Source organism: Condylura cristata, unplaced genomic scaffold (genome assembly GCF_000260355.1).
Source record: "Condylura cristata isolate star-nosed mole 26May11 unplaced genomic scaffold, ConCri1.0 scaffold00014, whole genome shotgun sequence".
Lineage (NCBI taxonomy): Eukaryota > Metazoa > Chordata > Mammalia > Eulipotyphla > Talpidae > Condylura > Condylura cristata.
This window is the reverse complement of record NW_004567115.1, coordinates 7,276,236-7,302,732: the sequence shown is the minus strand read 5'-3', so window position 1 is coordinate 7,302,732 and position 26,497 is coordinate 7,276,236. Positions and strand designations below refer to the sequence as shown.

General features: G+C 33.4%; 1 protein-coding gene across 6 annotated transcripts in view; it reads left to right on the top strand.

Annotated features, from left to right (window-relative positions):
- Positions 1-26,497, top strand: part of RASA2 (RAS p21 protein activator 2) — a 106,401-nt gene that overhangs the window by 25,127 nt on the left and 54,777 nt on the right. For all 6 annotated transcript variants that reach the window (XM_004682149.2, XM_012724921.1, XM_012724922.1 and 3 more), the window contains exons 3-5: positions 2,074-2,177; positions 12,701-12,795; positions 22,825-22,901. In XM_004682149.2, coding sequence (XP_004682206.1) covers positions 2,074-2,177; positions 12,701-12,795; positions 22,825-22,901 — 276 coding nt within the window. The remainder of the gene's footprint in view (positions 1-2,073; positions 2,178-12,700; positions 12,796-22,824; positions 22,902-26,497) is intronic.

The following is a 26,497-nucleotide window of genomic DNA, read 5'->3' as shown; positions in this document are numbered from 1 at the left end:
TGCAGTAATATTGGTTTACAACATTGTAAATGATTCAGATATATAGGTTCACACCGTTCAGATATATGTTACCACATCACACTCATAATTCACCATTGCCCATTACATATATTGTCGCATTTAATAGATAATCTTTTTGGCCTTTAGACTAAACATTCTCAAAAGTAAAAGCACAAGCATTCTAATGGGTCATGTCTTTGTCAAATTTAACTTATTAAAACATCAAAATAACATTCTTAAAGTGAATTTAGAAGCTGTTTCTTCAGAGAAAATCTTAGCATGTAGGGAGTATACAAAGATTTCTCACTTAGAAGGCAGAAAGCACTAGTCATAAAAGAAGATTAGTGATGGTGAACTTTAGTTCATCAAAATTAGATTTGTGTGCTCTTCACATTATGTCAAGAAAATGAAATGGCAAGCCACAGTCGAGAGAAATTATTCTGAGGTAAAGAACTTGCATCAAGAATTAATTAAAAAAAAATTAAAATGACAGACAACCCATTTAAGATATGTGGAAAAGACCCAAACTGATATTTCATGAAAAAAGATGTAGGAATGATTAAGAAGCACATGAAAACGTATTCGGTGTTAAAAAGCTGATTGTGGAAAATAAAAACTTAAAACCACTTCTTTCCCTGTAGAGTCTTGAACATAATGTATCATGATAGAAAGCTGCTCTCTGTTACCTGTGATGGTATGCCGAGGGTGATTGCACAAGGGTACTTTGTGAAGAGAAAGAAATGCATTATATCTTGATTAGGTAGTGATTACAGAGGTGTCTAAATTTATGTCATATTAATTACATCCACTAATTTTTAAGACTGTAAGTTGACAGTGATATGCAACAACTGTAGCTCTCATTTATTGTGGTGAGAGTATAAAATGGTGCAATCCTGTTGAGAAACAGTGTGACTGACAGTTTTGTATAAATGGAAAATTTATTTTTAGATAACCCCACAAAATTGAAAGTATATATCTAGAAAAAAGCCTTGGATAAAAATATTCATAGTAACTTTATTTCTTTATTTTTAATGGCCTACACTAGAAACAAGTCACATGGTATCACAATGAGAATGAATTGTGGATTATTTATACAGTGGAATGTTAAGCAAAAATTATGACAAATGGACTCGATTTTCACAGCAAGATGAAAAAATCTTAGACATTAAGCTGAATGAAAGAAGCTGGACAAAGACTATGCTATTTGATTCCATTTATGTGAAATTCTAGGACAGATCTGTAGTAACAGAAATCATATCACTGGTTGGCTGGCAGTGTGGTGGATAATTGTAGAGGAACAAAAGGGGAACTTCATTGGGAAATAGAAGAGTTACTGTGAGTTGATTGGCATGAAGCCTACACAGATACATTACTATCAAAAGTCATTAACTGGGCCTTTCCTGGTGGCACAGCAGGTTAAAGCACAGCTCTAAGAAGCTAAAACCACTTCAGCATGAGTTTGATCCCTGCCCCAAAGGTGATCCACATGGCGCGGCAGACCTCTCCTGACCCTCCTACTGCTCCCCTCTGCAGTGTACTTTGTCGGCCTTTTCTACTCACCGCTCTGTGTGATGAATGCTCTCACCCCCCACACCTCTGGCCTGTCCCCCAGTTCTGTATGCATAAATAAATAAATCTTTTTAAAAAGTCATTAACCTCTACTTTAAATTGGATTTCAGTATATGTAATTTATACTAAAGTTTATTAAAAATGTTAATTTATATATATACTTTTAAAGTAACATTTTATGTATCAGTGCCCGTTTTAAGTATTGTGTATTGTAATTAATACAGCCTTACTTATGTCTGACACATTGTTGGTGTGAATTGCACTGTCCTCAGCTTTTCATTTCTCAATCTCCTGAGAAACTATTTAGTTGGAGCTCAACCTAACACTTGAGTTCCTCCTAGAGTTCAGCTTGATTTTTATAGTGTTTAATTGAAGCAGCATAGAGGGGCAATTGGAGGGGCCTTTAAAGCTACTCTCTCTGGTACTTTAGCCTTTGTTTTATTAAAATGATATTATAGACACTATTGAATCTAAATTTAATACATTGTCCCCTTTTTTCTCCAGTCCATTTTTCAGTGAAGAATTTTACTTTGAGATTCCAAGAGCTTTCCAGTATTTGTCTTTCTACGTTTATGATAAGAATGTTTTACAAAGAGACCTTCGTATAGGTATGTACTATTCATAATTATCTTTAATCACCACACCAGTTCTTGTATTCATTCTTTCCCTAAATATGAAAGTTGAAGACAACAGAATAATATATGTTCAGCACTTATTTTCTCTAGATTACATGTTCATTTGTGGTTTAGGTTTTTATTTATATGCTCACCTTAGGGAAGTGTCAAAAGTGGCCCTCGTCATGGCATCATGTGTTTCAGTAGTACCTGATTAGTCCTTTCTGTAGTACTCATTATGCTTGTTCCTTAGTTTGTTGTTTGATATCTATATTCTCTAGCTGAGTATGATATTTTGAGGGCAGGGACTACAATGGGTGCCTTACATTTAGTAGATGTAACTATTTGTTAAGTGGTTAAAAGAATATTTTAAGCAAACATCACATTATTGACCTGCCCCAAAGAACATCTTTTAAAAAATCAATAGAAGTAATAATTCATTTAATTTAATCATATGTTTTCTTGCTGGTTTTATTGGTGACCAGTAACACTATTTCTTTTTTTTTAAAGACTAGTTTACTTATGCATACAAGAACTGGGGTACAGGTCAGAGGTACAGGGGTAAGAGAATTTACCAGAGACAGAGTAGGGAGCAGAATAGGCAGATCTACTGAAATACACTGCTGAGGAGAGCAGGTCAGGACAGGAGAGGTCTCCTGTGCCATGTAGGTCACCTCCCTGGTCAGGGATTGAACTTGTGCTGCAGTGGCTTCAGATAGCTTCATAGTGCTGTGCTTTAACCCGTTGCGCCACCAGGGAGGGCCTAGCACTATTTCTTCAAAAACTGTTTGAGACTGGGGTATGATCTGTGGACATAAACAAAGCTAGCTAGCCATAGATGTGTCATTTTCATGGACATTGTACCATTGTCTTTCTATTGTGATATAGTAGAGGTCTATAAACTTTCATGTATCTTTTTTCCTTCTTTCACTGTCCTAATTTCATATTTATCTCACTTGATTTGAAATACGGCCAAGTCTCATATATAACTAAGTTTTGATTTTGACCTCTGAACTATCTAATTCTTTTCTCCTTTTGCTAGTGAACGTCTTAACAAATAGCCTGTATCTTTCTTCTACTTTTTTTTTAACAGTTTTTTTTAAAGATTTATTTATTTATTCGTATAGAACTGGGGGATAGGCCAGAGATGCGGAGGGCGAGAGGATTCACCAGAGACAGAGTGGGGTACAGAACAGGCAGATCGATGAAGTACACTGCTGAGGGGAGCAGCCGGCGGGTCAGGAGAGGTCTGCCTCGCCATGTGGATCTCCTCCAGGGCAGGCGGGAATCGAACTCATGTGGAAGCGGCCCAAGCCCCCTTGTGCTGTGCCTTAACCCGCTGTGCCACCAGGGAGGGCCTCTTTCTTCTACTTTTAATCACATTTCTTTTAATCACATCTCTGTAATACATGACTTCTGCATTTTTCAGACAATCCTTTTTTGAGGTTTACCAAAGTCATTTTAGAACAAATAAGTAGACTTTTGAAGACAGTACATTCTTCAATTGAAAAACATGTACTTTACATGTCCATAGTGAATGGACTTCAATTTTTATCTTTTCCAGATAATAGCATGTGATGATCCTTTCCCCATGTTATTATTTTCAAAAATACCTATTATATAATATTCTTTATAGAAACTATTATTTTAACTACTTCATTAAAAACTTTTCCAGATTTTTGATACTTTAAAGAGTATTGCTAATGTTGTAAGTTTATTTGCATAAATTTTTGTGTGTCATTTCACACAAAAATTCCTAGAAATAAAAATACTGAGTTAAAGGGCATTAAATACATACACACACACTTCTTATTTACACATTTTTATGTCAGCCCCCAGAAATACTGTACTGTTTACATTTCCCCACATGTAATATAGAGATAATCATTTCAGTATTATCTAGTCATTCTTGGATATGAATGAATTCAGATTTTCTACATCAAAAATATTTTCTAGCTTTTCTTTTCTTTTTTTTAATTTTTATTGAGGTAATATTGATTTACAGCTCTACATGTTTAGAAGGGTGCAGGTTTGTACCTCTCTATATGTAATTTACAGAATATCCACCCACTGCCAAAAATCTTTCACCATAATCTACTGAACACAATTCTTCTTTTGTGCCCAACTTGTATCTTCCATTTTTGATAGCTGAAGTTCTACAGTCATATTTTTTTCTAATGTGTTTTTGACTTGTTTTTTTCTGTCCCTTTGTTTTTTATATTTCACATATAAGTAAAATCATCTGGTATTTCTTTCTCCTGACTTATTTTACTAAACAATCTCTTTCAGTTCTATTCATATTGTCTCAAATGGCAAGATTTCACCTTTTTTTGTAGCTAAGTAACCCATTGTATAGATATGCACATCTTTATCTACTCATTTGCTATTGGGCATGTAGGTTATTTCCATAGCTTGGCTATAATCAATACTGCTAACTGAGCACAGGGTTTCATATAGCTCTTCAAATTAGGGTTTTGTGTTCTTGGGTGAGACACCTAGAAGAAGGGTTGCTGGATTGTATTGTAGATGTATTCTGATAATCAGTGAATTTCAGTAACTTTTTGTATATTGACTAGTGTTTTCCTTTTTTATTCTGTGAATAAATTTGCATTCTTTTGCTCATTTTTATTTTGGTTGGAGTTCTTTTATTCATCTACATCCTTTTTGTTAAATGTGTTAATAAGTTTTGTCAGCTACATATACAAGAAATATTTTTTCACTGTCACAGAAGGCATTTTCTTAGTTTTCATTTCTCATCTACCTTTATGTCACATTGGACTCTCTTGACTGTTCATTCAACTTGTTGAAAGCCAAGGAAAAGACATTTTAGTAACATTTTATTTCCTAGTTGTGTTTCTTCTTCAGCCTTCTTTATATGCAGGCTTTTCTGTTTCTAGCAAACCCTTAGTTTTGGATCATTCCTTAGAGCCATCCACAATTCAATTAAGCAGCATGTATGTATGACAGAGTATTAGAATATTAAGGCTCAGGCTACCCACAGCCTTTCAGAGAAGCACACTTGTACTCCACTGCCAACATAATATAAGATCTGTGCCAGTGGTATGAATAGAGTATCTGGGAGCACAGAAAGGAGGAGAATTCATTTTGTTTAGTGGAGGATTAACAAGAACTATCAAGATAGGAAAAGGAAGTTTCAAAATGATAGCTGTTGGCAGAAGCACAGGAGAAAAAGTGAATCATGTTTGTGGTTTATCTGTTGGTGCATGTGTATAGATTACTTTGGAGGATGGTGGTAGGAGGTGAAGCTGGGAATAAAGTTAAAGTCAAGTTGTGATGTATTCTAAAGCTGTGCTGGGCAATTTGGACTTTATCCTGTAGATTGTAGTATTGAATCTTGTAAGAATGAGGAACTTTTAAAAGTTATATAGAATTATATATGCATATATAGTACTTTTATAGTTTAACAACTTCCTCTTGTCTGTAACTGTAACTTCAAAAATACAGATTCAATACATATATAAAGTGTATATATCATTATATGTAATGATATTATTATATGTAACTTAATATATATACATCTTAAAGTATAGATACATATTTGCTTTAAATATGTGATCTATAGTTTATGGTTTAGACTAGTGAGAGATTAAAGGCAGAAAGAACAATAAGAGGCTGTTATCAAATAAGTAGGATAATACCAATGAAGTATAGGTGAGGGAATATGATTTAGAGGTATCTTCAACTAGAATTTGGGGACTTCAGGGGATTAAGGGAAAGTGAGAAAGGTTAAAAATAGTCTTTTTTCCCAGCCAAATACCCCCAAATAGATGACTGGATCAGGAAGATGTGGTATATATACACAATGGAATACTATCCAGCAGTGAAAAAAGATAAACTCATGCCATTCACAGCAACTTGGAAGGAGCTGGAAGGGATTATGCTCAGAGAAATAAGTCAGAAGGAAAAATAAAACATATCAGATGGTTTCACTTATAGGAGGAATATAGGGGAACCAACTAAGGGATCAGGAAAAGTAATATTAATAAATGAATAAAACAAAATTAACAAGCAACTATAAATTGGAGACATTCTGCAGGAGAAGGGGAGGGAGATGGTGCACAGGGGAAATTGGTGGTGGGAATTCTAGGGGGACTACAACTGAGAGGAGAAAGCATATTGTAAAAAAGTGAACAATGATGTAAAATATATATAAATTAATACATTTAAAAAAAGGTCTAGTTTTTATGGCTGTTATTTGCAGGAAAAACAGCAGGAGCATTTTAAGTAGTGGAGTGGGGAGGAAGGCAGACTTGGCATTCAAACAAGTCAAATTTGTATTACTGCTTGTATTAACTGGGGGGCGTCTCCATGGATTGACCGTTGGGAATACTGATCTGAAGCTGAAAGAAAAAAATCTGGGGATGTGGATTTAAGCGTCATTAGCATTAAGTAATACTTGAAGGGTCTGCTGAATGTAGGAAATTGCTGTGGAGCAGATAAGAAGGATTGCTGGGGAAAATAAAGGCTTCTGGGAGGCTTCAGATTGGTTAGGTATATCAGGAAGATAAGATGAGAGATAGGAGAGATTAATATGGCAGAAGGCAGGTCTTATGTCAACAGCCAGAGAGAGAAACAAGGAAGAACTGTTGGTAATTATTAGTGACCCTTGAAAAGAAGGTGTAACTTTGACTTTTATATCTTTCTAAGAAAATGTTTTTTATTTTTCAGTTTGTTTACCAGGAATATTATAGTCTTCATATAATGTCTTTTGAAAGGCTTTTAGTAGAGGTTCTAAATTATGATTTCCAAAAGTAGGCTTTTTTGGTTTATTTTTAAAGTAAAAACTAATGTTGAAAGACCCATCTTTCAAATTTAAGGAGATCTAAGAGAACTTTAAGAACTTGGTGTTTAGTTTTAGTTGTAAAAGTAATATGTGGACATTTTTCTTAAAAAAATTTGAATTATATTGCAGATAATAAATGTAGATTTAAAATATTGAATTATATTGCAAATGACCTGCTAATTTAGACCACTCACAACCTCCATTCACCTTCCCAGAAGTAATAACTTATCAGTATGGGCTTAGTTTTTTATATTAAGAACTTTTATTTGTGAGGAAGAGTTGGTACAAAAACTCAATTTGACACCTAGGAACCAGGCTACAAGAAAATAGGAAATAGTAAAATTAGTCTTTGAGTCTTTAACTGTTATAATATGTTATTTTAAAGCATAGTGTCTGTTTTTACAAACAAAAAACAAACTTTACAATGAGGATCTCATGCTGTTAACAAAAGTGTATTTTACCTCTAAATGTCTATTTTCTAGTTATGTTAGTTTTCAGGGAAATCTAGGCTCAAAATACTAAAATGATGGATATCTTACAAGATGTAAGATAATCTTTTTTTTCTTTCCCCTTGGTTCAGAACGAACTTGGAGGATCTCTCTAGGATATTAGAGACCTAAGTTTAGTTATGACTCTTCACTATGTGACCTTAAGCCACATTACATCCTTAGACCTAACTCATCTATACAAGAAAGCTAGGTTTAAGATAACATCTTTTCCAACTCTGAATTGTCGTATTTGCTAGCATTTAACTTTCAGAAAGTCAAACCTATTGTTTAAAACTTGCCTAAGTTGGGCCTCCCTGGTGGTGCAAGGGATTAAAGTGCATCACTGTGAATTCGATCCAGGGCCAGGGAGGTGACCCACATGGCATGACAGATCTCTTCTTACCGCTCACTGTTCCCCTCAGCAGTATATTTCAGTAGATCTGCCTGTTCTGCTCCCTACTCTGTCTCTGAATCCTCTGATCCCTGCACTTCTGGCCTGTACCCCAGTTCTTATATGCATAAATAAATAAATCTTAAAAGAAATTGCCTAAGACTACACTTTGGTATCAGTTTGCATAGGAACTATGTTACTTATCTATTGCTACATTATAAGCCATCCCACTATTTAGTGGCTTCATTCAGCAGCCATATTATTGTCTCAAGATCCTACAAGATGTCATTTTGGGCCAGGCTCAACCTTGTGGTTCTTCTGTCAGCCTCTGTCAGTATTACCTGGGGTTACAAATGATCATTTTGGATCTACATTTATTATCTGTAATATATAATCTGAAAGACTCATCTAACTAATACAGCCTGGTGAATGGTATTATTATCTCAGCCTTCTTCTCCAGGTTTCCAGGAGAGTAAGTTCTGTTGCACAGGTGTTTATTAACTCTCTGCTTTCATCACATTTGCTAGTTTCTCACTGGCAAAAGCAAATGATATGCATAGACTCTATTCAGTGTTGGATGTAACCTCACAATGTAATTGACCAAGAAAACATGATTTATTGGAAATCATTAATATCCCATTCTTGTTACCAGAGATCAAAGTGTATCCAGCTAAATCCCAGACACTAATGTGTGAAAATGTTACCATTAACTGAATTTGTATTGTTTACTCTGCCATAATGTATTTAGTCCTCTGGTCCCATTCATCTTGAATAGTTAGCATTCGTAGGATTGCTTTTATCTACTTTTTTAGTGATGTCTACTGGTATTCATGTGGAAACAGGACTAAGAAGATGAAATTTCTAAGATACGTCTAAAAATAGGACCCAAATATAACATAGGATTTACAGATGGCAAGAAAATGCTGCTTAGATGCAATGCTGGAAAGCTTAGAATACTTTTTTATTCACTTATGGGTCAACAAAGTTGGTTTCTATGCCCACATTTCCTTCACTTACTTTTTTGTGTTTCTTTGTGTCACTGTAAAAAACTAATACAGCATATGGTGTGGGTATGTGGGTAGGTGTGTACACATTGAGTCTAAACTCTTTTTATGAGCTTGTCAGAATAGAAAGGAAATGAAATAGTACTGTCACAAGGGTTGGGTAACTTGTTCCTGGGTGTGATTTTTTTTTTTTTTTTTGAGTTGGTGACTTCATGGCTAGTGAAATTAGTTGACTTTGTTTAAAACAGCAAACACTTAACTAAAACAATCTTGGGGACCATTAGAGACACACAATAGATTTTTAAGATCATTAGAGCTGAAAGTTTCTTCTAGTACAGAGGAGAATTGGCACCAGACTCTGGAGTTCATGTTTGTGTAGAAGAAACATGGACCTGGGTTTCAAAATATGACTTTAATACTTATCAGTTGATAGGTTTTTAAATGTCTTTCAACTTTCCTCATCTATAAGATGGTAATTATATATCCTTTGTACACATGATTGTTACACAGAAAATACGTAAAAAATATGTGACTGGTTAGATGTTTGGTAAAAATTGGCTTTTTCCCCCAGTGTAATGCTCTTTCACAGTTAATACCTGCCATCTGATTAGTTTAAGGAGAGCTCAAAACAACAATGATCAGAATTTTTTGGTTTATTTGTATTTCAGGAAGTTGTCCTCCTCCTCATTTCCTTCCAGTTTATCTTCCACCTTACTCTCTTCATTTATTCAGTTTCTTCTACCTCTCTACCCAGTCTTCATAGGAATGGTGACATATTTATTTTTCATTTATATTGCCTAATAAAGTGCCAAACATGTTGTAGGTATCCTAATACCTGATGACTTCAAGTATTTTTCTTGATTGTTTTTATATAAATTTTCTGACTTGGCTTCTTGTGCTTTTCCCTGCTTCTTCAGGCTAACTAGTCTCATTCAACTAAATCTTAGTCAAAGCAGACACAGTAAAAGGAACTTGATAAAATAAAAGCTGGCAATAAAAGTATACTTCTTTTGCAATTTAAAATGGATTACTTATACAACTAGTCACAGAAGGGTTTCTTTTTTGGAAGACAGGAATCATTCAAATCGTTCAGAACAATGAGTACTTTGGATATATGCAATATAAAATAGAAGGAGAGAATACTTCTAGGATTTCTTGTTATCCTCTGGATTTCTGTTGCGTCTGTTGTAATTTTTCCTCTTTTATTTATGACCCTTTTTATTTGAGTTTTCACCCTCTTTTTCTTTGTGAACCTAGCCAGAGGTTTGCCTATTCTATTTATTTTTTCAGAGAATCAGCTTTCGGTTTCATTGATCTTTTGGGCTATCTTTTGACTTCTGTTTCACTTATTTCTGCTTTAATTTTTATTATTTCATTCTTTCTACTGGCTTTGGGTTTTTTTGTTGTTTTTCTAGTTCCTGGAGATGAGAGGTTAGGTTGTTTCCTTGAGTTCTTGAAGTAGGCCTATATTGCTATATACACCCCCTTTATAGTGCTTATTCCTCACACACTTAAGGAGAGTTTTGTAGGTAAATCTTTGTTGCAAAGTAATCTTTGCTGGCATATTTTTTTTTTTTTTTGTCTTGGAGTATTTTGATAATACTCATTCTTTTCTTGCCTATAGTGTTTCATCAGAAAAATCTGGTGTTAGCCTAATCAGTGTTCCTTTACAGATTATCCATTTCTTTCCCTTTGTCAGCTTCATTATTTTTTTCTTTGTCTTGAACGTTTGGAAGCTTTATTACTGTATGTCTTGCTACAGGTCTCCTTTTATTTAGGTAGTTTAGTACCCTTTTAGCTTATTGTATGTATGTTCATTTCCTTCTTCAAATTTGGAAAATGTTCCTCAATTATTTCTTTAGTTTTTCAGCTCCCTTCTTTCTCAGATTACTGATTCTTTTATTTCCTTTCTTCATGATCTCAGATAATTCTTGAGGTGTTCTTCATTCTTTTTCCTTTGTGTATCTCTTGTTCTATCTCGGTTCTTTTCATATCTGCATCTTTGAGATTATTGATGCATTCATCCATTTGGACTACTCCTTTCCATGACTTTCTCCAGTGTTTTCTACATCCTCCATTGATCTTTTTACATCTGACAGTTCTGTTATTTTCTTAAGTTTTGACCTCAATCTTCTGTTTACTGATTGTGTTTCTCATAGCATTCTTTACCTTTTCTGAGTTTTCTCATACATCTTTTTATGAATTTTCTTTGTATTGTTCTGATTCTTTGGTTTTCTTAATTATGGCAGTCTTAAATTCTTTATATGATAGAAAGAAAAACTGCTCTAGGTCTATAGCTTTCCGTGGTGTTGTCCCCTAAGGAATTGCTTGACCATTTCTATTTCTCTTCTCCTCATTTGTTTGCTTTGGGGTTTTCTCTATTGTAAGTAAGACTTCTGTTTGGCTACAGTCTCTCTCTCCCACTACTCAGGGTTTTCACTAGATGGTGGGTAAAATAGCTGGGCCCCTCCCTGGAACATTTCTGGCATGAAGCACTGTAATAGAGCTTCTCCAGTTTATAAATTTTACATGTTGTAGGGTTTACATGTTAACAGATAACAGTTCAGTAGTTCTTATTTTGGATTGTATTTTAATACAACTGCTGTTGTAATGAAAATGTATGTGTATCTGTATTTTAATATTTTCTTTAAAATTATACATATATAGTTAGTCTTTGTAGTTTGAGTTCTAATTAATGAACAATAAGATAATTTTATCAAATTTTAATATGGGTTTTTAAAATCACAATTATATTGAGGTATAATTCACATACTCTATAGACACTTTACAGTTTTATATTACAGAGTTATGAATGACTGTCACTGTCTTTTCCATTTAAAATTTTAAAGATAGCTTTGTTTTTCTTGTCTGCCTTTCCATTTGATATACAAAAAAGAATTTATGGTGACAGAAAATTTTCTTTGCTGTTTTCTTAAAAATTTTCAAATGTTGAACTGAAAGATTGAGGTTGTTTATAAATAAAAGGGTATAAAGTATAATTAGGGCACTTAGAATTCTTGTTTGAAATTATAAAGCTGTTTTTTGATATGTATTCTTTGTTGAAACTTTTGTGTGGATTCTTGGATTAAATTGTCAGTCATATGCAAAACTGTGTCTACTTCTTAAAACTTGAATTGAGGAAGGAAATGCTTTGTACCAACATGGCAAATACTTCATTATAATAAGAACATTTCTGTTTCTTCCTCTCTGACTACTTTGTTCATTGTACTGTATCGTACTCTGAGAGATGGAAACTTCAGAGAACTGCCCCCTTTTTTTTTTCCATATGCATTGAAGCAGCGATAAACAGCATTTGCAGTGGTTGGGTAAAAGCAAAACTGAAATAAAATAGTGGTTTTAATAGCCCATAATTTTCAGATCAGTTTTCAATATTATTAGTGATGCTTGCTGTTTTACCTTTTCTCTCTTAACTGGAACGCATGGACTCTTAAATGCAAATATCTGCTCAGAACATATGGTTTATTCATAGTCTTAAAGAATTGTAACAGTTAGTTTGCATTATTATTGTAAGTTGACACTGAATATACTTTGAATAAAAATGTGAATCTGGATAAGTATTTTAAAAGTGCGGTTACATTTAAACCGAGTTTTGTCTAATCTCCTGATTCAGAATCACCCATAGAAGATTCTGCCAAGGGGAAATGAATCTCTTTGTCATTCTTTAGAACATAGAAAAATGGTTGTAAAAGCAGGTTTTTAAATGTCAGCAGCTACAAATTATTTCAACATTTTCTACAACATATTACATATAACAGTGCTATGATATTATAAAATATCTTTCCTTATACTGTTTTATTTATTTCCTATAGGAAAAGTAGCCATTAAAAAAGAAGACTTGTGTAACCACAGTGGCAAAGAAACTTGGTTTTCACTACAGCCTGTTGATTGCAATTCAGAGGTTCAGGTAAATATTAAGTTCTAGGTGATATTAGCAACTGTCACACACAGACAATGGGTGAAAGCAGAATAACTATATTAATCCAGGTAGCTAGAGCTTATATCTTATTTAAAATTTTAATTATTTTAAATATTATACAGCTTTAGATAATACGTAGCTGGAAAAAAATGTCTTTGCTATATTAAAGAGTAATATATGTGTGTGCTCACATATATGAGAGGTTATATTTATTAGAGGGCACTTGTTTTTCTTTTTGCTAATTTTCATAGTAGCAAATTATTGTTTTTTAGGTGAGGGCAAGGCTTTAAGGGAAAAAGTGTTTTGTTTTATTAACTCTTATTTTGGAGAAGATTCCCTAGAATCCTGGGATTTTTGTCTGCTCTCATCAGGGTACTCTGTTTACTCTCTAATAAACTAGACTTGGGAAAATCTTATTCATTCAAACCATGTCTGAGCCCACAACTACAGAACCTTCATTCCCACACCCTCCCTTCCTGTTACTCACTTTTCTTTTTATTTAAAAGAGCATTGTTACCCTTTATAAAGCTCTTCTTTCTGATTGCCAAATTCTTACAGATTCTGTGTGTGACTGAACATGTATTTACTATGTAGCTTAAGTTTCTATTTGTTTCTGAGTTGTGCTTAGAAATTGTTCTTTCTCGCCAAAGGGAATCTTCTTTTTAGATTTTTTTTTATTTATTTAAAAAATAGGTAAGGATTGTAAAACCATTTCTCAAGGACACAACTACAAGTAGAATTCTTTCTTTCTAAATGAAGTTATAATTTGCCATTGTAACTCAAACAGAAGTTTAAGAAGAGAAGAAAGTGCACACACACCCACAGATATTTGCAAAACGAGTGCCTATGACTATTTCCTCATAACCTCTCAAGCATTCTCTTTGATAAATTCTCTAAGGCCCATTTTACCTACATAATATAATTGAAACTTTTCCTGTTTTACTCATTCTAACCCATTTTATATTTTCTCTCCATTTGATAACTGTTATTCAGAACCCAGTTACACAGTGTAGTAAATGAGCTGATCAGAGGCATTTTGATGAAGTACAGAGTTTTAAACTAGAAGTTAGAAAATTTAGATCCTGATTTTTATATATTACTTTACTGGCCTTGAATTTGATTACTTTGTTTGACTTAGAACTTTGTGAGAATTTAGTGAAATACCTTTAAGTGTACTTTGAAACCTGAAATGTTGTACAAATGTAAAATATTGCCTGTTAGGCAACCATTTCTCTAATATGCCTTTACCAAAAGGAAGATAGGAAAATTTTAAAGTACCAGATTTTCTTTTTAATAATTTAAACAAAAAGCAAGAAGAGATTTTTTTTTTTTAAAGGTAGCTTATTAAAGTCCTTTGTTATGGTCAGTATAAATTTGCTAGAGGATTTAAGGGCTGAGCACTCAAATAGTAAAAATCTATGTAGCATATTCTTTTTATAATTCTTAGAGATGGTATTAGTTATCAGAATTGGGTATCATACTTTCATTTGATGGTATTTTAAAGCATCTCTAAACACGAACATTCTGGATTTACTTAGTTTATGTCAGCTTTTTTTTTTTGCTATGATTTTTATTTTGATGACTGAATTTTTGACCTATATAGCTATTTTGTCTTAAATGATATTAATTAATTAGTAAGGTCTACTCACTAAAATAAAGTTTAGAAGAAAGAGTACTTTGGGGGTGCAAGAGATGTACACCATTTTTCAGGTTAGTATTGTACCATTGAGAATTTTGTTGTTTGGCCCCAGATCTGATCTGAATTAAGTTTGTAAACCTAAGAAAGATGGAAAAGCAGGTGTGATTCACACAAATCTTATTTTGTTAGTAAGTTTGTTCACTTGCATTAGTTTTATAAAAAAAAAAATATGAACAGTTGATGAAGCCATAGAAGAAAGTTGTGAGACAGAATTTTGAAGGAACTCATCCTCTAATAATTACTTCTAGGAATTACAGCAGTATATACCAATCACAGTAATAAGTGCTTAATATACATGGTATCATTTAGTCCTCAGAAGAGTATTACAAATGAGGAAAATGGACTCAGAGAAGTTAGCGATGTCACCAAAGTAATAAAGCTCCTTAGAGATGAGATCATGATGTCAGTAGAGATCTGTTTGGATTATTGTAAAACTCCTAACTACAGTGCTTTACTGTGTTTTACTTTTCTGTACTGTTGGTCATAAAAAGACTTCAAAGGAAATTATTAAGATTATCACTTAGAGAACATTTCAATATAAGGGAAAGAAGTCTATTCAGATTACCTTAAATAAATAGGAAGGGGGCATTAGAAAGTTCCTAGGCAACATCTTAGAGTATTTAATTCCAAGAAGTTCAGAATAGCTAGAGAGAAAGTTAACAGGCATTTGTGGAAAAGTTTCATCATAAGTGGAAGTCAGTTTCTTACAACAACAGACTAGACAGTTAATCAAAATTATATTTGAAAAGGCTTTAATTTCTCAGAGTACTTTAAAATATTGGGTGTGTGATTTGTTTTTAGTTGACTACTGTATTAAATAATTGACCTGCATGTGAGGCCATTGTGAACAAGAAATATCTACTGAATCTTTAAAGTTACAGTCTACCACTCTGCAGAAGTAGGTATCACTAGAGACCTATAGGAACTGAGTCTCACCGATTCATTTGTCTTGCCCTCTCATTTTAATGACTGTTCACTTTGTAAAATAAAAGTGAAACAATAAAATACGATTTAATGATGAGATTCTGTTGTATTCTTTTTGATGTCTTATGAGACTAGGTATCTCTATTTTTGCCTCTCTGTGTAAATCCACTGTGATCTCATATATAGCTTAAAATACGTGATGTTAGTCTTTTTGTATACATAATCTGACTCAGTCTCTATCCCAAGTCAGACAATTTGGTCAAACTTGTGTCATTATGTCCACTGTAGACTAATTTGATAAGATTGTGAATAAAATCACTGTAGCTTATTTCTAGGTTTTGGGAAGGTATGTTCTTGAAGAAAGAATTTGAATAGAAAAAATGATGGGTATAAATACTTCACAGAAGGAAATATTTGACTTCTAGCTCTATCACTGGCATTATTGTTACTGTCTTCAGAATTACATCTGTGAAGTGAAAACTTAGTTATATAGGATATCTCTTCATTTCTGAACTCTAGGGAAATAATATGCAGAGTATAATGAAACCCTAAGATTGAAAGATTCTAACAGTAAAATGGATCTTATAACAAAAGAGTCAAAGAATTGTTAAGGACACTTAACTTCTTACCTTGAATGATGTCCTAGATCTTTAATTTGTCTAAAGTCACATTTATTGTTTTAGTTTCCAAAAGTCGTTATCATTAATACTGTTTCATAAATTCTTGCAGTACTTACTTTTTCTAATTTTTCTCTTCTTGCTTTTTCTTTATTTTTAACTGTTTTTGTAGATTTCATCCTGGATTGAACCATTCTCTTCTCAACCTACTCTAATCCCTTTAGACCCCATCATGGGTCAGAAGGAGAAGACAACTCTCTCAGATGTTAAACTGTTTCATTAAGTCTAATGGACATTTTTCAGTCCCCATTATCTTTTAGTAGCTTTTGATACTGTAAACCACCCCCACCCCTAGTTTCTGGTTTTCATTATGTTCTTACTTTACTTGCTGTTCTTTCTCATATTCTTTGCCACTTAAGTGAAATTAAAATGACTAATACCAGCAAGGTGTCTCTCTCTGTAGATCCTCTTTTAGTGGCCATACTTTTAGCTTTTTGATCCCAAAACTCACTATAAGCTATGTATTTTTTCCTCTCTTTTTTATTGGGTACTGTGATAAAGCACATGCCTTTTTTAAAGACTGGTTCAAACCAAATTTCATTAGAAGTTGGTATTCTTGTTAATTAAGGGTGTTTGCCTCACATAACTTGTACAAGCAGTAAATCCAGATATGCTGTCAGTCACATCCTTTTGATGTAATTACTTAGTTAATAAGTCTTTACCAACAAGCTTATCTTGAATTTCTGGGTGAACTTATTGATTGTTTCATAGTTTTTTTTTTTTTAAGTGTGGCTTCTGTCATACTTATTTAAACAAGCATTTAAAAACTAGCAGTGATTATAGCTAATACATACACGATTTTTAGAAACATTTTTTAGTTCATTTTTTCTTTATTGTGGTAACATTGTTTTAGAACACTGTATATGATTAGGTGAATAGGCTCACACCTCAGATGTTTGTTTCTACCCCATCTTCACCATCAAAGCACCCATAGTCCTTCATCCTAGGCCATAGTCTCCCCCCACCCCCATACACACACACACTTTGTAGCTACTCTCAACCCTTCCCAACCTAGCCTCATTCTAATGGTGGTTTTAGATTCGTTTTATCAATTCCTTTCTTCCCCTCTGTATTCCACAAATACATGAAAACATCAAGTATTTGTATTTCTCCCTTTTTTGCTTCACTTAGCATAATCCCCTCCAGTACCAACCACATTGTCACAAATTGTAAGGGTTCATTTTAAATAGCTGAGTAGTATCCCACTGTGTATATATACCACATCTTTTTAATCTGCTGTGCTAGTGGATGTTTAGGTTTTTTCCATAACTTAGCTATTGTAAATAGTGCTGCAGTGAACATAGCAATCTATATATCCCTTTGAACTAGTGATTTTGTGTTATTTGGATAGATGTTTAGGAGTGAAATTACTGTTCAACGTAAGTATTTTTAGTGTTTGGAAGAACCTCCTTACTCTCTGCCATAGCAACTGGACCAGTCTGCATTCCTACCAACAGTGTACCATGGTTCCTTTTTCTCTGCATGCTCCTTCCTAACATGTTTCTGTTTCTGTTTTATTTTGTGATTTGGGCCACTCTCACTGAAGTGAGGTGGTATTTCATTATGGTTTTGATTTGCATTCCCTTGACGATAAATAATTTGAACATTTTTTCATGTGCCTATTTGTCATCTGTATGTCTTTGGAAAAGTGTCTTTTTAGCTCTTCTATCCATTTTTTTTTACTGAATTCTTTGTTTGTTAATATTATGAATTCTTTGTAGATCTTAAATATTTACCCTTGTCTGATATATTATGTATGAATATTTTCTTTCATTCAGTAGTGTCTTTTCATTTAATGATAATTTCTTTCACTGTACAGAAACTTTATAGATTGATTTAGTCCTATTCATTTATTTTTGCTTTTGTTTTCCTTGCTGTTGGAATCAAGTTCTCAAAGACAACCTTAAAGGCAGTGTTATAGAGTATTTTGCCTATGTTTTCTTCTACATATTTTATTGTTTCAGTCTTAATTATGCCTTTTAAATACACTTTGACTTAACTTCTGCATATGGTGTGAGAGAGTGGCTTAGTTTAGTTTCATTTTTCTGTGTGTGTTTCTCAGTTTTCTCAGCCATATTTTTTTTCATGTGACTGAGATACAGTGTAAAGGTATATTTCATTGTTGTAGATTGATTTTTAAAAACTTTATTTGTAATGGAATTAGAAAGATATGAACATTTCATGGTAATACTTTAAGGAGAAAATAAATCTGACCTTAATTAAGAGAATTAAGTAAACATTCATTTTGTTTTTCATATGAGAGTCAAGTATTTACAGGTTTACTGCTGTATATGAAAACACTTGTTGGAAATCTAGAAATTGGAATTTCTTGTTCCTCATGCAAAGAAAACTTGACCAGCTGTCAGTTGAAACAGATTGAATTCTTTTTTTGTGGATTGATTATTGAATTTAGTGTTTTGTGATGAAAACTAATAAAATACTTAGACTTGAGGTTAAATGTATGCATTGTGTTTTGCCTCTTTGCCTATGATCATATGTATGTAGAAATTTATGTGACAGCTTTTATGGCACTAAGAATATATATAGTACAAGTAGGGCCTCCCTGGTGGCGCAAGGAGTTAATTAAGTCTCAGCACTATCAAGCTATTAGATATTTGGCCAGGGAGCTGGCCCACGTGGCACAGCAACTTCTCCTGTCTCACCAACTAGCCCCTCATAGCAGTGTATTTCAGTAGATCCACCTGTTCTGCTCCCCAGAACAGGTGAATCCTCTCACCCCCAACACCTCTGGTCTACACCCCAGTTCTTGTATGCATAAATAAATAAGATAAATCTTTAAAAAAAGATCAAATGATCAGATTTTTCTATGAAAATTTTGAAATAATATGAAATAGTTAGAATATAAAATATTATATCTTCAGTTCCAAGTAATATATTCCTAAATATACTGCCTACAGTTAATGTGAAGTAATTGCATATGTTAGCTTTATATAATCAAATTGGAATGTATATAGAATAATGCCTTGTGAGAATTTAGTTTAAAACATAATACAGTGGGCCCTCTCTGGTGGCACAGCGGGTTAAAGCACAGCACTAAGGAGCTTAAGCCACTTCCGCTTGAGTTTGATCCCTGCATGCCCTGAAGGAGATCCATGTGGTGAGGCAGACCTCTCCTGGCCCGCCCACTGCTCCCCTCAGCAGTGTACTTCCTCGATCTGCCTGTTCTACACCCAAATCTGTCTCTGGTGAATCCTCTCACCCTCTGCATCTCTGGCTTGTACCCCAGTTCTGTACGAATAAATAAATAACAATTTTAAAAAAGCAACATAATACAGTATCAAATATCTAACCTTATAACATTTCCTGAAGTGTGTAAAAGATCTACTATTTTGTCTTTTATAGGACATTGAATCATAAAGCATTTATGGAACAAATTACATCACATTTATCATTAAACATAATTACTTGTCTGAGTGTTGTTACGTTAGGTGTCTTTTTTTTTTTTTTTTGCTTCTAGAGGTTTTCCCTGTCTTCTTTTTAAAAAACTATTATGCCTTGCCTATGTGTGGTTTTCTTTTTATTTATCCTAGTTGAATGTTCAAAGGTGTTCTAAATCTGTCTCTGTTTTTCACCCATTTGAAAAATTCCAAGCATTTATCTCTTCCTTTATTCTTTACTTTTCTTTATTTTTTCCTCTTTTCTGGGGCTTTAGTTACATGAATAAACTATTTTACTGTCTCATACTCTGATACTTCATTGTGAGTACTTTCTACTTACTAATCTAGCTCCCGTTTCACTAATCCTCTTTTCAGCTATAGTCAATCTACTGTTAAACACATCTTCATTTTGATTATTTTATTCTGAAGTTTTTATTTGATTTTCCAGTTATTTGCAGGGTTTTTCATTTTCTGTCTTAAACAATTTACTTAAATGTTTTAACTTCTGTCAGTTCATTCCAACATCTGTATCCGCTATAAGCTCTCTGCTTTTGTCAACATTGTAAGTGTTTGATTATCTGTCATACTTCATTTTTGATGGAATGCTGGACATTGAAATATGAAATATTTTAGAAAATGAGGTCGTGGATATTTTTCCTTCTCCCAGAGATGATTTATTTTTGCTTTTGGCATGTGGTTAGGCTAGAGGCTGACATCTTAATCCAGGTAGGAATTTGATTGATTTCAGGCTAGGATTCAGTCTTTGTAAAAGCTGTATTATGAAGTTCACGCTTCTTCCCCAAGCATAGTCCTCCACATGTTCCAACAGAAAGCCTATGTTTTACAGGGCCACTTTGCTTTTGAGTTGTGAGCTCCAGTTTTTATCTGCTTAGTGTGGAAAATTTGATTAAGCTTCTCTGTTTTGGACCAGGGCTGAAGTTAGGCAGTCCTTTTCAGCAAGCTACGCCAGATGCTCCCACCAGTAAGTTCTAGTTACATCTTACTGGCCAGAACTATAATATGTGGCTATCTTTAGGCATCTACCTATCCCTTGCCTCAAGGAAGAGTGGGAATTGTTTTGCTGAGCTTTTAACTGTGCCCTCTCCAAAAGTAAAAACAAAAATAAAACTTGTTTTACAATGAACAGATATATAAAATGATGACAGATAAAAGTAAAACTGGAGTTTTGTGTGGATAATCAGCAATACTAAATAATTTTCTAAAATATTTGCATAAGTGTTTTCTCAGATTGAAAAACAGCTTCAAATAATTTTTTAAAATTCTGTTAATTCTTATTTACTAAAAGCAGTACATGCAGTAGTAGAAACTTTAATGTAGGTGAGCAAGAAGAAAAACTGAAATTTAACCAACCAAAGGTTTGGCAGACACACATATATAGTATATTTTATTTTTAAAAATTAAAATGATCTTACAAACCCTATTTTGTGCCTTGTTTCTTTGTTTACTAAGTATTATGTACATATTTTCATATTAAGTTATATAGTGAGATAGTGTTTTGCAGATTAGAGACTATAGTTTCCTAAAAGTAACTTATAATGCCTTTTAATTTTAGTGTTTCACTCTAATAGTATGTCTGCTCTGTCCCCACTCTTCTTTACCTGTTAATACACAATTATGTTACTGTTGACTAGTACTGAAGGAATGTTCTGTTAAATAGCCAGTGGGAGTAATGAACACCCTGGGTAGGCTCTGACTCAATAATAATGATTCCTGGTAGAATTACATTAAATGTCTCTTTAGTTCTAGGTTTGACTTGATACAGTGCTATAATTTTAGCTGTGAATCAAATGTTAGAAAACTTATTTGTATGTCTTGTAAACATACAATTTCTACCAAAAAATGTATCTGTGTTAAAATGGTAAAACTACTTTGATGCAGTTGGCTAGGTGCACTCACTAGACAAGGGAAACACATATGCTGACATAAAAAACATGATTGAAAATTTTAGTTCAGTAAGAAGTCAAATGAAATATGAATCGTCAAAGTCACTTGAATTAACAGGAGCTGTGAAGTATTAAGTACAGGACTAACAGAAAACTGTTATAAAGTATGTATGGGTTTATAAATATTTCTCTCTAGGTTTTCATTGTAAAATTGTTTTAGTTCCAGTTCTGTCTACCTACTAATTTTACTACCACTGATGCCTTTAGAACTTAGCTTTCTTGTGCAGATTTTTGTATTTTTGTATTGAGATCCACCACTTTTTATTGTTATTAACTATCCAGCTAACCCTGAATGTTATAGTTACTGAACCTCAGATTCACTCTTGAATAACAAAATCCACAATAAAACAGTAAGGTGAAAGATTCAAGCTTTAGATTTTTGTGAAAGAATGTCTGAAAGAGTTCCTCCAAAAAGGAACAGTGACTAGATAATGAACTTTTCTGGTTCTGATGAAATTATTAATGTCATCAACCCCTAGACATCACACCCCTTGAAATCTCCATTAGGCACCGTGGGAATTTGTCTTGTCAGTTGGGTGGAGGTAATGTAGCAGTCTTTCTTAACCAGTTCAGAATTGGCTCACAACCTGTTTAGAATTGTTCATCACCAGTTCATCCCCAGTGGCAGGATAAAGACATCAAGCTCTATATTATATTGTTACTGCAGCTTTGTTTCTTGAGAAGTTTATAATTTGCTTTAACTTACACTACTGAATAAAAATTTAATCCACTTATTAATGGCTATTTAATAAAGTGCTCCTTTATTTTCTGTAACCCCTTTTTTGTTCTTGTTTATTGTTTCCTTAACTACATTGTGTTTTATAAATAGTGACTGTTTCTTATACATATCTAGAGTTCTGTTCACTCCCACAGTGCCTTTAAAACATAGTAGCTATCCAATAAATCTAATTTGATGAAAAATTAGCTTTTACGCTTTAACTTAGCTTAATTTCCAAATTATGATTTCACTGTTTCTTAGTGATACTACTTCTGCCCTCCAATAAGTTTGTCTTTTCTGAAAAAAATTCTACATTTTATAATTTGCTTTCATTTCAGTTCCTCTAAAATGTGTGATAATTGAGATACATAAATATTTTATTGAACTGGGTATAAAATCGTTAGATTTAAATACCATGTTTGATGTATGCATTTGTCTACTACTTACAGGTTTTTTATTTATGCTATTGGTTATTAGTCATTTAGCAAATAATAAATGTTAAGCTTAATAAGTTTAAGCCATGTCTAGGAATCACTGACATTTAGTTAGTGGATGACTAAATGTTATGGGGACCATTTGAAAAAATGCATACTATTTATTGTCAATAAAATAAATGACTGTAATTTTATCATTATAGGGTAAAGTTCACCTTGAATTAAAACTGAATGAACTGATAACAGAGAATGGAACTGTGTGCCAACAGCTTGTTGTACAGTAAGCATATTTTTTTTTACCAAAATCAATTAGAAATAATTCTCTATTCTGTGTTCTTTGAATTTTATACCACCTTATTATTTTATTATTTCAGAAATGAAATTGCTATACCATTCTTTTATTAAGTTGATTGCCAGTTTATTTTATTTTATTATATATAATCTCAGGTTATGATGAATTATAAATTTATCCAATCAATATTTACTGAATTTGTTTTAAATGATGGAGTCAGTGGGGTGTTAAAGGACCACAGGTGTTGGAAAGGCTTCCTGGTAGAGGGATTCTACAAACTTTGACACCACAGAACACATTAGGATGTTGGTGTTGAAACTTAATTTACTAGCTGTTCTAGATATCTGTTCTAGTCCAATCCTCTTACCACTTCATTCCAATCCATACTTTTCCTCTGTGTTATCAACTAATTACTGAATATACTGAATAGCCAACATACTCCATTTCTGAATGTTTTTTCTATCTTTGTCTTGATTTCTGAATATTCCAGAGGTAGTATCCTCCTCTCCCCTCTTCTCAGTCAGAGGATGTATTTCCATTCACTCTGCCAAACTCTTTTGTTTAATGAATTTATACTCCGTTATTTTAATGTGGTTGTTAATATATGATATAACTTAAATCTGTCATTTCATTTCTATGCTGTTTTTTCCTTCATTTTCTCTTTCTCCTCTTTTTTCTGTGGGTTACTTGAACATTTTTCAGAATTCTATTTTGTCTATACTGTTTTTCTACCTACAGTTTATTGCTGTATTTTTTTTTTGTGCTTGCTTTAGATTTACACTGTACATGAATGACTTACTTTATTCAACTGTTGTTGACATTTTAACAGTTAAAGATAGAAATCTTACCTTTTTAAAGTCCGTTTGCCCTTCATTTGTCTTATAATCACCTTACATAATTTGTGAACTACCTCAGTGTTACAATTTTTGCTTTTGGCCATCTAAAATAATTCAGAAAAGTCTTAGTTTATTGTGTCTACCCTTAATTTTTGTTTCTGTCTATTTCCTTTTTGTTAAATATTACTTCTTTTACCACTGTCTTTATGTTAAGAGAATTTCTTGCTGTCTTTTTAAGGGTGGGTCTGCAGGTGAAATTCTTTTTGTTTTCCTTAATCTGAGAATTTCTTGATTACTTCATTCTGAAGGATATTTTCACTGAGTATAGGATTCTGGGTTGACTGCTTTGTTCACAGCCCATGAAAAATGTTCTTTGATCTACCTGTGGTTTTTCATGAGAAAACTACTGTCAGTCAAAAATTGTTTTTCCCAAAAGATTCCTCCCTCACTCCTGAAAGAGATCAAAGAAAATCCAAATGGAACCAGGCTGCACTCCATAAAAAAACTCCACACCAGAGAGAAGAACTTTAAAGTGAACTCACAAATCCTTTGGAAAGCAGACCAACAGTGTGTGTACTTCCATCCCTGCAGGCACTGTAGGTAAGGCAAAGGAAGAGCAGCAATGGATACTTGTGGGCAGTCATAGTATTAAATGAGCACATATGTGCCCACTATACACACAGCACTGCCTTTAAGGCAAGTGCAAATTATCCCCAGAATGTGAGCCTGGAGATCCAGATAGTGGTCTTCCCATTGGGCTGCCCAATGGGTCACAATCCCTGGAAGAAAGGAACAATAGAGAAGGAGGTGAAGACAACCTAAGCACAGAATAAGGTTTACTGTGGATAAAGTATTCAAACAAAGATTGAATATTAAAACCCTAGACACCTTCCTCCACCTCACATCAAGGTAAACTAAGAAGTGGACAAAGGTAAATCCCCAGTACCCCCCCCACACACACATAAATAGCAATATATATACCTAGGAAGCAAGATGCTTCACAAAATGAAAAGGATATAATCCCAAGACAAGTACAAAGGAGATAAAAATAGAGAAATGATCTAAAAATAGCTTCAATATAAAAAATGTTTAATGAGATACAGGAAAGCCATTCAAAGGAAGATAGGCAGACCCAAGACCTCAGAGGAGATCAAGGAACAAAGAGTACTTTAGTACTCTTCACTGAAGGGATTGAATATAGGAAAAGATCATTAAAGAAACTGAATGAAATGCATACAAACAGTGATTTAAATAGTATTAAAACTGCAGAAGAATTTCAGCTGTAAAAGATTCGAACAAATTACTCTTTTAAAAGAAGAGCACTTTCAAGACAAGATAAAAGAAAAATGAGGAAATTACAAGAAATACTGGATTCATTAGAAGGGGAAAATTCCCTAGAAGGGGAAGGGGAAAAATGGGACTAGGAAACCTATTTAAAATGTAATAAATGAGAACTTCCCAAACTACAGAATGGGTTAAATACGGAAGTCCAGCAAGCAGAGGGAATACCTAAATTCTTAGATGAAAAAGACACAACATTGTCAAACTATGAAATGTCAAAAATAAAGAAGTTTTACAGGAAGCAATGGAAAACAATAATTGATAAGAGTTTCCAAATTAGGATTTCCCTGAATTTCAGTTCAGATGCATTCCAAGCAAGAAGAAAGTGGAGGATAATATTCACAATCTGGAAATTTCTAGTAGAACATTTAGCCAAGAATTCTCTATCCTGCAAAATTATTAAATATGAAGGGATAATTGAAGTTTTTCTCAGACAGACAGACTAATGGACTTAGCTACCACTAGATCCATTTTCTAGTAAGCCTGAAAGGAGTTTTTCCACCAGAAAAGAACACCTGAAGTACAAACACTTTATTTACCAAAATGACAAGAGTGATATAACACCAGTAACAAGAGTAAGAGCATACTGTGACTCAATGACAGCAAATACTAAGTGGGATATAGAAATGACTAGAACCAGTACAGTTAAAGTCAGATAGCAAACACCAGCTTACAAAGGACCCAAACCAGATATTCAAGTAAAGCCTCATGGTAACCATTAACCAAAAATTCAGAATAGACACTCACAGATGAAGAAGCAAAGAAATTGATAGAAGTACTAGTGAAAACCAACCAGAAAGAGTAGAAAGAAACAGCAGAAAAATAAAACCAAAATGACTGAAAATCAACAGTTCATCTCAATAATCATTCTAAATATGAATGACCTGAACTCACCAGAAGAAAGACTTGGGCCAACAATGTGAGTGACAAAATTCTACCCATCAGTACATTGTTTACCAGAGACCCACTTAAAATCAAAAGATAAAAGTGAACTACAAGTAACAGTCTGGAATAAAGTCATGCATTTTAATAACTCAAGAGAGTGAAGCAGGAACTACATTCAGTAAGCTAGACTTTCAACTAAAAAGGTATTCAGACAAAGGCGCTATATGATGATCAATGGAGCAACTCATAAAGGAGAGATAAATTACTAATATTTATGAACCAATGTACAGGAACACCTAGTTATATAAACCAACAAAAATACATTTGTTGACAGAAAATTAACAAAGGAAGTTCTTAAAGGAAGTGTTAAGTTAGATGGGCTTACTGGACAATTAGAGTTTTCTGGTCTAAAAGTAATGAATATACATACTTCTTTTCCAGTATGCATGAAGTACTTTCAGTAATAGATTACATGCTAGGACGTAAAACAAGTCTCAGAAAGTGTAAGAAAAATAGAAATTA